Source organism: Oryctolagus cuniculus, chromosome 4 (genome assembly GCF_051225735.1).
Source record: "Oryctolagus cuniculus isolate XC-2025 breed Fujian yellow rabbit chromosome 4, ASM5122573v1, whole genome shotgun sequence".
Lineage (NCBI taxonomy): Eukaryota > Metazoa > Chordata > Mammalia > Lagomorpha > Leporidae > Oryctolagus > Oryctolagus cuniculus.
In genome coordinates, this window is record NC_142870.1 from 77,866,508 (window position 1) to 77,879,395 (window position 12,888).

Here is a 12,888-nt window from a genome sequence, read left to right on the forward strand (position 1 = left end):
TGAATTGCTTTATCTAAACAGCTCCAGAAAACAAAACAAAACAAAAACTGATGCATCAGCTCGCCACAAATTACAGTGCCATACACAAGCTTATACTATCCTCATGAAGGGAACCTTTTTGAATTCACATTCTGAAAGGACTGCTCCCAGAACAAAGCAGGCTGAACTCAAATTATTTAAAAAATGTGAATATGCATAAATTGTGTTGATGTTAAAATCAAGGCTAAAAAGGAGGACTTTGTTCAGACTATAAAAGGAAAACATTGTAAGTATTTTAATGTTAGATGTAATAAACACATTGTACTCAGAAAAGGAAAAATGCGTACAAGACTCTAAAGAGGAAATTATCCTTTCAGGGGGACTAACCTCCGAAATTGGAATTTTCAGATTCTGGGTATTGTGCACAGTTTGAAATAGAAAATCAGGCCTTTGTTCTTTCCCATTTGGCTGCTTTCATGTAAGTGTCAAGCTCTTACAAAGTTAAGAGACTGTCATGAAGGTGAAGACAGTAGTGCATAAAACAGAATCTCCTGAAAATCTAGTTTAGCTTATATAGTTGCAGTTTTCACCTCTGTACTTGATGACCTGAAAGTTTTCAGAAAGATTAAACTCCTGGCTCCCATTAAGGGCAGCAAAATTTCAGCATTAGAGATCCTTCTTAGCTTTCTCTCATTGAAAAAAAAATATCCATTTTTTTTTTAAGAGAATGGGTAAAGGGTTCAGGTTGCAAATAAAACTTTACCAGATAACCATTCAAACTTATTTAAATTATCCCTTTATATATGTGTGTGTGTGTTTGTGTGTGTATTTACAAATTAGGGCTGAGTTACAGGTATGAGATGAGCTAAACCCTCTCCTTCCCAAATTCTATCAAATGATCTGCTGCTAAATTGTAACTCTAAGAAGACACTAAGTGATCCCTATACTTTCTTTGAATTGAACTCTGACAAATCCTGCAAACATTTATATGTGTTTGTGTAAGTTTGCAGAACAACTTTCCCTCTCTCAGTCCTCTTATAATCAATGCAGAATCTTGTACAAAGGAACTCTGTGATTTTTTAAAAAACAGTAATGGCAGATTTAAAGCAATTTAAGTAATGTTCCTGTGGTTTTGTAAAACCTGATAGAATTTATGGGATGTATGATACAGCTGCTGAGTGTTAAGATAATATGTGAATATAGTTTTCTATAGAAATTACAATTAAAGGAAAAACTCACAACATAGGTCCAAAATAGAGAGCTAAATACTCACTAGTCGGTCTCTGTCATTTTGGAGTGAAGACATAGCTTTTTTTAAACTGTGTACTTCAGCTGGGCTGGTGGCAGGCTGGGCTACAGATCTCTGCTTCCCTTCCTCTGACTTCCGGAACTTCTCTAGCTCATTCCACAGGTGATCCCTCTCATTCTGTAGACTGGCCATAGCCTTGGAGAAGGACTGTACTTGGTTGTAAGAATCTTCTAATTGGGAGGACAAGTGCAGCAGTTGCTCATCTTTGGATATGAGCTGTTGGTTAAGGTTTTCAAGGCGAGACAAGCTGCTGTCCTCAGTGGGGTTAGCTGGGAAGGCAGCTTTCGGAAGAAGAGGATCTCCCTCTCTGTTCAGGACACCTTGCTGTTCTTTCAGCTGCGCCAGCTCTTTCAGATTGGCTTCGTATTTCCTTTTCAGTTCATCAAGCTCCTCACTGGCGCGATCTCTGCTATCTTGCAAGGAACTCATAGATCTTCCAAAAGACTGAATTTGTGCAGTGAGATCTTTATTTTCTTTGGTGACTGTGAGTAATTTCTGTTCCATCTCTACTAGATCTCTTGCTAGCTCTGCCACCCTCTCTTCTGCTGTTTCGGTTTCATTTCGCATTATCCCTGCATCATGATGAAGATGTTTTAATTCTTTCTTCAGTTTATCTTCAATTTCACCCACCTTCTTGGCAGCTTCCTTTTGAACACAAACCAATTCCTCTTCCAGTTCTACAATTCTCTTCTGAGAAGAGGAAAGTGTAGCATTCATTCTTTGTATCTCTTCTTCTTTTCCTTTTAACTGGGTATGATACATTCCTATAGTACCTTCTTCTTGCAAGGCTGTCACTTGTCTCTTAAGTTGGGATATGGATACTTTCAGGTTCTCAATCTCTTTAGATAAACCTTGGTTCTCCTCTCGTAAGGCATGAGTGGACCTCTGCAGATCCTCCTTTGCTTCCTCAGACTCCTTCAGTTTTCCTTCTAATTTAGCATATTCATTTTTCAGCTCTTTATTTTGCTGAAGTTGAGCTTCAAGGAGTTGCTTTTGCTGAAGGTCCTTTATGGATATCACTTGGTTCAGGTCTTCTCTATATTGGATCAGTTCTGCATCCAGCTTGGCATTCTCAGAATTGAGATCATCCATATGACTTCTCAAGCCTCGAATTTCTTCCTTAAGCTTATTATTCTCAGCAGCAGCCTCTTGAATGAGTTGGTCTTTTTCCAAGATTACAGACAGATGTCGCTCTTCTAGCTGTTGATAGTCACTTACTATGCGGTCTCGGTCATCCTGGAGAGAAGACATGGATTTAACAAAAGAACTCAATTGAGCTTTTTGCTGAATGTTTTCCTTTTTGATGGTTTTCAGTGTTTCCATAAGCTGATTGGTTTTGTCAACAGCTTTTTTGTTCTCTTCTTCTAAAACAATATTTTCTTCTTCTTCCTGGGATAGCAGGTTTTCCAGTTCTTTCATTTCTTTATCATGTTGCTGTTGCAGTTCAGCAATAGCTACTTGGATTGCCTCTTCCTTGCCAGAAATCAGGCTTACAATCTTCTGCTCTTTCATATTTATTTCTTCCTGTAGCCTACTGGTCAATTCTCTGGATGCCTGAAGATCAGTCTCTAGTTGTTCATAACTGAACTTGCAATTTTGGATATTGGCCTCTTGCTGTTTTATGACACCTTCCAAATTTTCTTCTTGTTGCTTGGATTTTGCTAAAGAATTATTTACATCAGCCAATTGGTTTCTGAGAATCTTAAGTTCTGATTCTAATTTAGTTAATTCATTCTGAGAATCATGGTATAGGTGTCGAGCCTCTTCTAGCTGGGACAGAAGTTCTTTGTTTTCCTCCTGCAGCGTAACACAGACCTTCTGTTGAAGTTGGACCTCCGTCTGGGCCTTGGACTCCCAAGTCTGCTTGTCATGTTCAAGCCTTGGGGAAGTGGGGGGAGGAGGAAGGAGACGTCATTAGTTACAGGGTCCAGGAAAAACTGCATTATGCCTGAGGAACAAATACTACAAAATGTTCTTAATGGATCTACAAATGTATATTCATAATTGAAGTTGTTAAAATTTTATTGAAGAGATATTCTATCTATATATTCGTCTACTGAATGTTCTCAATTAGTTCTGTATCTCTACAGTTGGCTCTGAATGTATTAAAGGTACAGCACACCTAAAGATTTACAGATTAAAAGCAAGAACTCCAAAATATGTTGCTTATTTTAGTGACATGATTTTGGACACTATGAAAAGTAACTATTTTTCCTGTTTTGCTCTATTTTGTACCAGACAAACCAATGTCTGACAAAATAATCTTGGTAAACCTGTTTCAGAACAGAAGAATCTATTAGAAGTGGGGGAGTACAAAGAGTGGGGGACATTGTCAGTTCTTAAGCTTAAAAAGTGCTATTATAAAACTGGAGTTTGAGGAAGATAATTCTAAGAGGAATTTGCAGTATGAATTGAGGCAGACTATGGGGAAAAGGAAAGATGAGATTATTTAGGATGCTAAGGCAATAATTTGGGAATACTCTAGTAGAAATCCAGACAAGGGCAGTGAAAATAGAAATGGAGAGAAATCTAGGAGATCTCTCAGTAGGGATATCAGAAGAGACAATGCAAATTTTTCACATTAATACAAGTTGTAGCTGGAAGTTATTTGCAAAGACAGAGAGAGAGAGACAGACTGTAGTGAGAGAGAAAACACATCTTCAAAAAAAAAAGAGAAAATACATCTTCTAATGGAACTGAAGTAAAAATTAGATCCATAATATTAAAGGGGAGATAAATAGCCTGAGATTCTCGTTGCATTCACTTACTGAGGAGGAAAAAAAAAAAAAAAAAAAAAAAAACCTGGTCATTTACCTGGAAACGTTGATCTTCAGTTCTTCCATATGGATGGACATCTGTCTAAGCTGATCCTTGAGAACACTGCAATTCTCCTCTTTGATTCTAATTTCTTCTTCTTTGGTTTGAATTGCATCACTGAATCGCCTCTCCCATTTCTTGGCTTCGTCTATCACCCTGTCGCGATCATCTTGGAGGGAGGACATGCTCTTGGTGAAGGCTGCAAGCTGGGCCACAGTACTGTCCAAGTTGTCCTGAAGTTGCTGAACTTCCTTGTCCTTCTTATTCAGAGTAACCTGGATCTCTCCAAACGTCTCTTCCAAGTGGACTTTTTCTCTACGCAAAGCATCCAGTTTCTCTTGCATGTTCTTCTTCTCTTTCAGGTGTTTCTCTTCTGCCTGCTCCAATCTTCGCTCAAGGTCTTCATCTTTTTGCTTCATTTGGTTTTTAACTGATTCTTTATTTGACTGAAGTTCCTTTTTCAACTTGAGATTGTCTGCTAGGACCCTTGCTGCTTCACTTTGGGTGTCATCTAGCAGTACTTTGAAGCTAGCTAATTCTGCTTGTGCCTTGTTGTGATGTTCAACAGCTTGAGCCAGATTTTCTTTGGTTACTTCCAAATCTTTTTGAGATTCACTCTGAACAAATTCTAGAGCCTTAACAGTTCTCTCCAGAGCACTAATTTTCTCTTGATACCGAATGCAGTCCTTTTGCAGTTGCTTTACTTCTTGCTGTTTTTCTTTCAACAGCTCTTGAAGTTCCTTTGCATGGCTTTTATTGCCAGGTCCTGTCTGGGCTCCTTGTATTTTCTCCAAATATTCCTTTCGTATTTCTGATTCCACCTTAGTTTTTTCCTTGACTAACTGTTGCTTCTCTTCTTCCAATTCACTCACACACTTTTTAAGGTTCTGCATTTCAGATTCCAGTAGCTCATTTTTAATTTGGGCATCTGTAACATCCTGATAATAATTTCCAATGCTTCCATTAAGTTCTGCTAACTGATTCATAAGCCTCTCTTCTAAATCATCTTTCTCTTCTTCTGCTGTCTCCTTTAATTTGGTGACCCTGGAGAGTTCTTCTTGAATTTCCTGATTTATCAGGTTTATCTTGGTAACTTCCTCCTGAAGCATTTTTAGCTCACCATCCTTTGTTGACATTTGACTCAATAATGCCTTTCTCTCACTGTCTAAAGTCTGGCTAAATTCCTTGTCTTTCTGCTTCTCCTCCTCCAGTTCAGCAATTCTTTCTTTGAGCTGATCAATCTGCTGCAGGTAGTTATTAATTTCATCATGGGAGCTCAAATTCTCATTTATGTTAGCCTTGGCACTGCCCCCTGATGGAACAGATTCCGAATTTTCAGGCCTTGTGCTCACACTCAGGGCATCTTGTTCATCAGCCTCACTTGGCACAGTTGGTGTTGCCTCTTCAAAGATCTCCCTTTCGTTATCAGGTTTCTCAGTGGCCTCCGGGCTCTCCTTTTTGGACCCACTACCTTCTATTTGATGCTTCAAACCTTGAACCTCTTCACTGAGTAAATTCTTCTCAGCCATTAGAGCCTCAAACTCCTCAGAAAGGGTTTTGTACTCTGTGTTGACTCTTTCTAGCTCCTCCTTCATGCTGGAATTGGAAGAAACAAGTGCTTCTATGGATTCCTTAGCTGTACCTTCTGCAGGCTGCACCTCTGCTCTGAGTCGGTCGTTCTCTTCTTCCAGCTCTAGGATTTTCTGCTGTTTAGATTTAGCAAACTTCCTCATCTTTTCTTTCATTTCTTCCATTTCCTGTTCAGCTTCCTGCAGCTGCTTTTCTGTCTCTTTCTTATTTGCTTCTGTGTTTCTTAACTTGCCATACAGCTCTTGCTTCTCCTGCCTCACAGTTTCTACCACGTGCTGGATCCTTTCGGCTTCATTACTAACATTCTCATAGGACTGCAGAAGGATTTCATACTCTTTTTGTAACTCCTTATGCTTCTCTTGCCACTCAGTGCTTTCTGCAATCTTGGAGCATTTCAAGGATTCAATTTCCTTCACTAAGTTTTCCTTATCTTCTGTAAGACCCTCTAGAGCTAATTTCAGACTTTCACAAGAGCCATTGAGGCTTTGATTTTCTAGTAAAGACCTGTCCATTTCTGTAATGAGTTTGTCTCTTTCTTCCTGAAGAACAGCCAACCTTCCTAAGAATGTGTCTTTCTCTTTGTTTTGAGCTGAAACTTGGTTTTCCACATCTGCCAGAGACTTGGTAAGATGTTCAATGGTATCCCTGGCCACAGACAACTCCTCTTGCAGACTTTTGTTTTCTTTTAGTGCTTCTTTTCTGGAGATAAGGGCAGCCTGTAGTTTCCTTTGTATTTGTTGCTTTGCTTTACTTTCTTCTCCGGCTTCTTCTGGTTTTTGCTTCATTTCACAAAGTTCCAGCTGTAACTGTTTTATCCTCTCATCATGCTCTTTGGCTTGCATTTCCATCTGTGTATGCAGAGCCTTAATTAAAGCCTCTTGTTCTGTTATCTCTGCCTGTACTTGAATAAGGGTTTCTTCTTTCTTGCTAAGTTGTCCAGAAAGGTAGCTAACTTTTTCCTCCTTTTGGCTTATGATATTTTGCAGTTCATTTAGTTCAGGCTGTAATGTTCTCAGGTGTTCCAGGCCAGCAATTTCTTGCTGACTGCTTTCCAATTTCTCCTTCAGGCTTTCTGCATGGGCTTCAGCTTCACGGGACACTGTCTTCAGACTCTGGATTTCTAAACCTAGTTTATGTATCTGCTCATGTAACTGAAGTACCTCTTCTGATTTTTTACTAAGCTCACTTGCTGTAGAACTAATTTTCAGTTCTAACGCCTCTTTCTCAGCCTCTACCTCTTTCAGCTGGGTCTTCATCTGGGCAACAGAAGCACTGCCCTGCGCCTCGGGATGAGAAGGCCAGTCTGAGCACAAGTCGTCCTCTAAGACCAGTTGAGTGGGGTGTTGTACTGGGGCTTTGAATAAAGGTTCTTCTAATTTTTGAGTGGGAGAGCCCTGCTGATCAGTGCCTGTGTGACTTTTGTCTACAGACTCCCTCACTTGAACCTGGAGTTGCCTTAGCTGCTCTCCAATGTTCTCCTTTTCCTTGCTTTGCTCATCATACTGTTCTTGCAAGAGATTATAATCATCTTTCTGCTGCTTCAGCTCCTCCCTAAGGTGCCTTTCTTTCTCCTGGGCCTTTTTAAGAATCGCTTTGCGGGAAGTTAAGACTTCCTGCAGCTTCTTTTGAAGTTGTTCTTTTTCTTTTTCAAGGTCCAGTATTTTTTCTTCTAGTTCTGGCTTCCAGTGTTCCCCACTACCTGCATCATGTGGACCGCTCACCACTCTTTCTTCTACAGCTGCTGCTGGGTCCCCATCACCTGCATCCTTGTTACCTGTGGTCAACTTCTGAATAATTGCTTGATTTTCCATGATTTCAGCTCGGAGTAAATCGATTTGGTTTGTCTTATCTTGCAAGTTCTGATTCATCTGTTTAACCACTGCCTGTAGTTGTTCTTCAGCTGCCATTTTTTCTTCCAAGTCCTTCTTTACATGCACTAATTCCACTTCTTTCTCAGATATTGCCTGTTTTAAAGAAAATTCTATTTCTTGCCACTTAGAAGTCACAGATTTTTCCAAGTCTTCTTTGTTTTCCTTATCTTCCTCCAGTTCCCTCTTCTCATTCTCACTGAGTGGGATCTCCTTACATTCACCTCTCACTTTGGCTAATTCCTCTTCTAATCTACTGACTCTTTGGAGAAGTTCCTTTCTGTTAATAAGGGCTGCCTGGAGCTTTCTCTTTCTCTGTTCACTCTCTTTCTTCAGCAGGTCTATTTCATGCTGAAGCTCTTCTTTACTTGTTAGCTCTGCTGGGCTGGACTCATAATTAGGTTTGAGGCCAGAAACAACTTCACTGTCTTCTTCCACTTGCTCTTTTTTTGCTTCTTCGGCTTTGGATAATAAATTCAACTGTTCTTTAAGAGCCTTAATTTCAATACCAAGAGAAAATTTCTCTTCATTAAGCTGAACCACTTTCTCAGCCATACTAGAGCTGATTTCTGTCACTTGCTGATCCTTCTCCTCGATGGTTTGCTGGAGGGTTTCCACAGCTCTCTTTTTCTCCAGCAAGAGCTGATCCAATTTCGCTATTTCAAGTTCCTTCTGTGAAAGAGCCTGCGAAAGTTCTTCCACCTTACTTGACACATACTTCACACGTTCTTCCCCCTCCAGCACTTCACTTTCCTTCTTCTGCAGCTGGCTTTGCAGGCTTTTGATCAGAGCACTCTGCTCAGAAAACTGAAGCTGCACATCATCCAGTTCATTCTGCAAAACTTCGATCTTCACATCTTTAGATTTGGCTTCTATGCTGAGACTGTGGATCTGTTCTGTAAGCAGGTTGTGTTGGGTCGTTTGGCTCTCGTAGTCAAGCCTTCTCTGTCTTTCTGCTTCTGCAAGGTTGGCTTCCAGTTGTTTTATCTGAGCTCTCAGTTCTGGTAGAACACTGAGCTCTTCCACCTGAGAAAGAAGTTGGTCTCTTTCTTCAGACAAAGCAGTGAATGCATGGCTGGTGCTTTCAGCATTTGTCTTATACTCCTCGATCAGCTGGGTTAAGTTGCTAATTTCCTTAGTTTTCTCATCCAGATTTTTCTCATGATTTTCTTCTGCTTTATGAAAATTTCTCTCAAGCTCCAAAATTTGACTTTGTAACTTTTCCAACTCACCCTGGTGACACTGACCTATATCTGGTACGGCAGGAGGGGATTTATCAACATCATCCTGCTCAGTGGATTTCAATTCCATCTCAGTGTCATTTGAAGGTGTTTCCTCAGATGTCCTAGTCTGATGTTGAATGCTAGTCTCTTCTTCTTCAACAGCTGGAAGACTGCTCTCTTCAATTGGTGTTAAAGGAAAATCTTGCCTTGTGTCTTCAACAACTTTTATTTTACCTGGAGGCATCCCCTCATTCTCTTCAAGGGCCTCCTGATCCTCCTCAGGCCTTTTGCCCTGGAGTTGTGATTTGAGAAATGCAATTTCCTCTTGAGCTTCCTTCATTTCCAATAATAAAACGGATAATTCTTTATGTTTCTGAGAAAATGTGCTCTCTAGGATATCTTGCCTACTTTCCTCAGGAGAAGAGCTACTCTTGTTGAGCATGGTAACATCCACCATGCTGACCTGTTTAAATGAGAAAAAGAAAAAAGCCCTAATTAGATGTTTTATAATATAAAAAATGGCCTAGCTAAAATTTAGTATTTCATGCATTTCCCAAAACCTGAAACTTCTTAGTCAAAACTTTTGCACCATACAGCTGCTAGATCCTTATAAAATCAGTTTGCATCTCCCAAATTGGACCTCAGAGGACACTCTCTTAATTCTGCAACGAGATCAAACTATTCCTGAGGTCTAAGGAAAGTTGGAACTGATTTTCTAGATGTGGCTTATAGGAGAAACTTTTTCCTTCAGATTAAAACTCCTCATTGTTTCTTCTAAGAACTTCTTTAAAACGGAAGCAGGAAATGAATTAAACCTTTGTTTCATCTCATACTGAGGGGGAAGCTATGGGATTCCTTTTCCTAAGCTATCCATTGAAATAAAGAGCTATCAAATATCCATAAAATAGGCACTAACAGACATGCAGATTATCAAATACACAGATTCGGATACACTAAAAGGATCAAATAATAAAAAGGTGCTCTGGTAGGGCTTGCATATGAAATGATGGACCTATTTGATAAAATGTGAACCACCTTACTACAAAGATTACTGTGTTAGACTTCCATTCATATAATTATTCCCATAATTGTTTTCTTGGGAAAAAAAAATCAGTGAATCTCATGGCAAAGGAAGATATCTCCCTCTCTGTCTCTCCCTCTCTGTCACTCTGCCTTTTGAATAAATAAATGAATATTTTTTAAAAAGAAGCTAATTGTTTTTCAAGGTCATTTACAGATTTTATCACTGACTTCTTGATTAGAAGAACAGTTTGTTAAGCACAATACAGCTAACAATAATCTTAAATTAGCAGAATGACATTAAGCAACTATGCATTTATTATAATAGGTTATAAAAATAATCACCAAAGACACTGTTTTTATACAATACTAAGTAAAATTGTGCCAAATTGTTGAGGAAGGGGGGTAGCAAGAAATTACATTTAATCTCTTCATTGAGAAACTTTTCTTAGATGTACAAAATAATTTAAATCAATGATAATGCAATATAAGAAATGTATTATTAAATCCCAAGTAAGTAACTATTTATACTTGTGTTGGTTTAGGACAAAGAATTCCAAATATTCAGAAACATAAGAGAGTAAATGAGAAATAATGACCATTATGAATCTCTCAAATAGATCCAATTTTTTTTAAAGATTACTTGAAAGGGAGAGTTATAGAGAGGCAGAGGCAGAGAAAGAGAGAGATCTTCCAACTGCTGGTTCATTTCCCAAAGGACTGCAATGGTTGGAGCTGGGCTGATCCAAAGCCAGGAGCCAGGAGCCTCTTCCAGGTCTCCCATGTGGGTGCAGGGACCCAAGGACCCAGGCCATCTTCTACCGCTCTCCCAGGCCACAGCAGTGAACTGGATCAGAAGTAGAGTAGCCGGGACTTGAACCAGCAACCATATGAGACGCCGGCACCACAGGCAGCAGCTTCACCCACTATGCCACAGTACCAGCCCCTAGATCTCATTCTTTAGGTAATATACAATTATCTATGAACACTAGAAAACTGTAGAAATGTTCAGATTTGAAGTTACCTCCTCTTAATTTAGACCATATTGCATTTATATTAAGAACACATCACTTACCTCTTGGACTTCTCTGTCTGCTCCAATTCTACTCTGAGCCTCTAGGAGACTAATCTGAGAAGACAGTTTTTCTGAAAGTCACAAAAATAATTATCTTTAGAAGATATATGTAGAGTGTTTATAAAAAAAGAAACATGATTGCAAAGGTGAGGCTATCTGAGATATCTGAAATAATCAAGAGGAAAGAAATAGGCAAAGTAGTTTGGGGGAGACAAAAGGCTTATTTTATTAAAGTAAAGAAATGTCAGGAGAATAAGACATCAGATAGACTAGCAGAGGATGATTATCTTGGACCTGAGTGACACGTAACTAAACAGCGGAAAGCTTTGGAGAAGGATGACAGGGCCTATGACACAATTTGGAACTTCTGGACAATAAATCTGTCTTAATTTATCCAAAATCCTGCTGTGTTCACAAAATATATTTTCTACTGATATATCATTTACAGTTCTCTGTTTGTAGTGTCCCTATGTTGTTCATTTTACTCCAAGGTCAATTCAAGACAGCACATAATAGGCTCAGATATTTCACAAGAATACATAAGGAAAGAGAGTGGTAGAAATGGCAGGGCAAAAAGGAACACGACACATAAAGCAAAGGTCACCTACGAGATCAGACATAGAAGTCAATACAGAAAATCTTGCAAGCTTCCCTGCAAGGAGGAAAGAGAATGAAACTCATATACTGCCTCCATGCTGTGTGAAAGCCACATGAATGGGACAGGAACTGTTTGCAAAACTGCCAAGTAAGCACCCTGGATAAAGTCTCAAAGAAGTACTCTGAGTTAGATAATGAGCAGAATCTATGACGTCATTTATTTATTAGTATGGTAGCAGTGTTCTAATATAGGTGTAAAATACCCACTTTAGAACTAAGTGGGAAACTGTAAAATGGTTCAGTCAGAAATGTTTGCTTTAGAGTTGAATACTTAAACTTTATTTGGTATTCATTCTAACTCCCAAAAGATAAAGCACAGTTAATTCAGTTCAGTAAAGCATCATTAACTATTTGTTACTAAATCTTCGTGAAGCAGATGATAACTGGTAGGAGATGTCTACATTCTTACCAACTGTTCACACATAGTCAGGTAGAACAAAATGCTAACTGTTCAAGCCAAAAAAACTTTATGCAGTAGCTACTCTTTGCTAAAACTATACTAGTTCTGAGTAAAGCAGAGATGAAACAAAAAAAAATTTTTTTTGACAGGCAGAGTGGACAGTGAGAGAGAGAGACAGAGAGAAAGGTCTTCCTTTTACCGCTGGTTCACCCTCCAATGGCCGCCGCGGCTGGTGCACTGCGGCCAGCGCACCGTGCTGATCCAATGGCAGGAGCCAGGTACTTATCCTGGTCTCCCATGGGGTGCAGGGCCCAAGGACTTGGGCCATCCTCCACTGTACTCTCGGGCCACAGCAGAGAGCTGGCCTGGAAGAGGGGCAACCGGGACAGAATCCGACGCCCCGACTGGGACTAGAACCCAGTGTGCCGGCGCCGCTACGTGGAGGATTAGCCTAGTGAGCCGCGGCGCCAGCTTGAAACAAATTTTAAAAACCCTTGAAGAGCTTATCCTTTATCTTTGAAAAGTTTATAATAAGTAAAAAGGACAAATATATAACAGATCATTTTAATACAAGGTTAAAGGCATACAGGGATGCTATAAAGCACAAAAATTCATGTCAATCACCTTTTGGGGATCAGGGTTGAATTCCTGAGAAGATAATGCCTTAATCCAGGTCTAAACGGTAAGTAATGGACATACCCCTAAGGGTAAAGTTAGAAACGTGCCATGGACTCCAAATCCCATTAAGTTCGTTAAATGATCAGTTTAAGTTCATAATTGATCATAAAGATAGGATTAAGTGTCAAAGGGATCACATAAATAAGACCAGTGTCTGCTAATAATAATTGATAGAATTAAAAAGGAGAGAATGACCCAACATGGGAAGTGGGATACACAGCAGACTCATAGAATGGCAAATGCCCTAAACAGCACTCTGGCCTCAGTATCAG

General features: G+C 39.5%; 1 protein-coding gene across 10 annotated transcripts in view; it reads right to left on the reverse strand.

Annotated features, from left to right (window-relative positions):
• GOLGB1 (golgin B1) overlaps positions 1 to 12,888 on the reverse strand; it is an 82,316-nt gene that overhangs the window by 22,747 nt on the left and 46,681 nt on the right. For all 10 annotated transcript variants that reach the window (XM_070072199.2, XM_070072198.2, XM_089331771.1 and 7 more), the window contains 3 exons: positions 10,882 to 10,952; positions 4,103 to 9,249; positions 1,253 to 3,167 (listed from right to left, as the gene is read on the reverse strand). In XM_070072199.2, the coding sequence (XP_069928300.1) occupies positions 1,253 to 3,167; positions 4,103 to 9,249; positions 10,882 to 10,952 (7,133 nt within the window). The remainder of the gene's footprint in view (positions 1 to 1,252; positions 3,168 to 4,102; positions 9,250 to 10,881; positions 10,953 to 12,888) is intronic.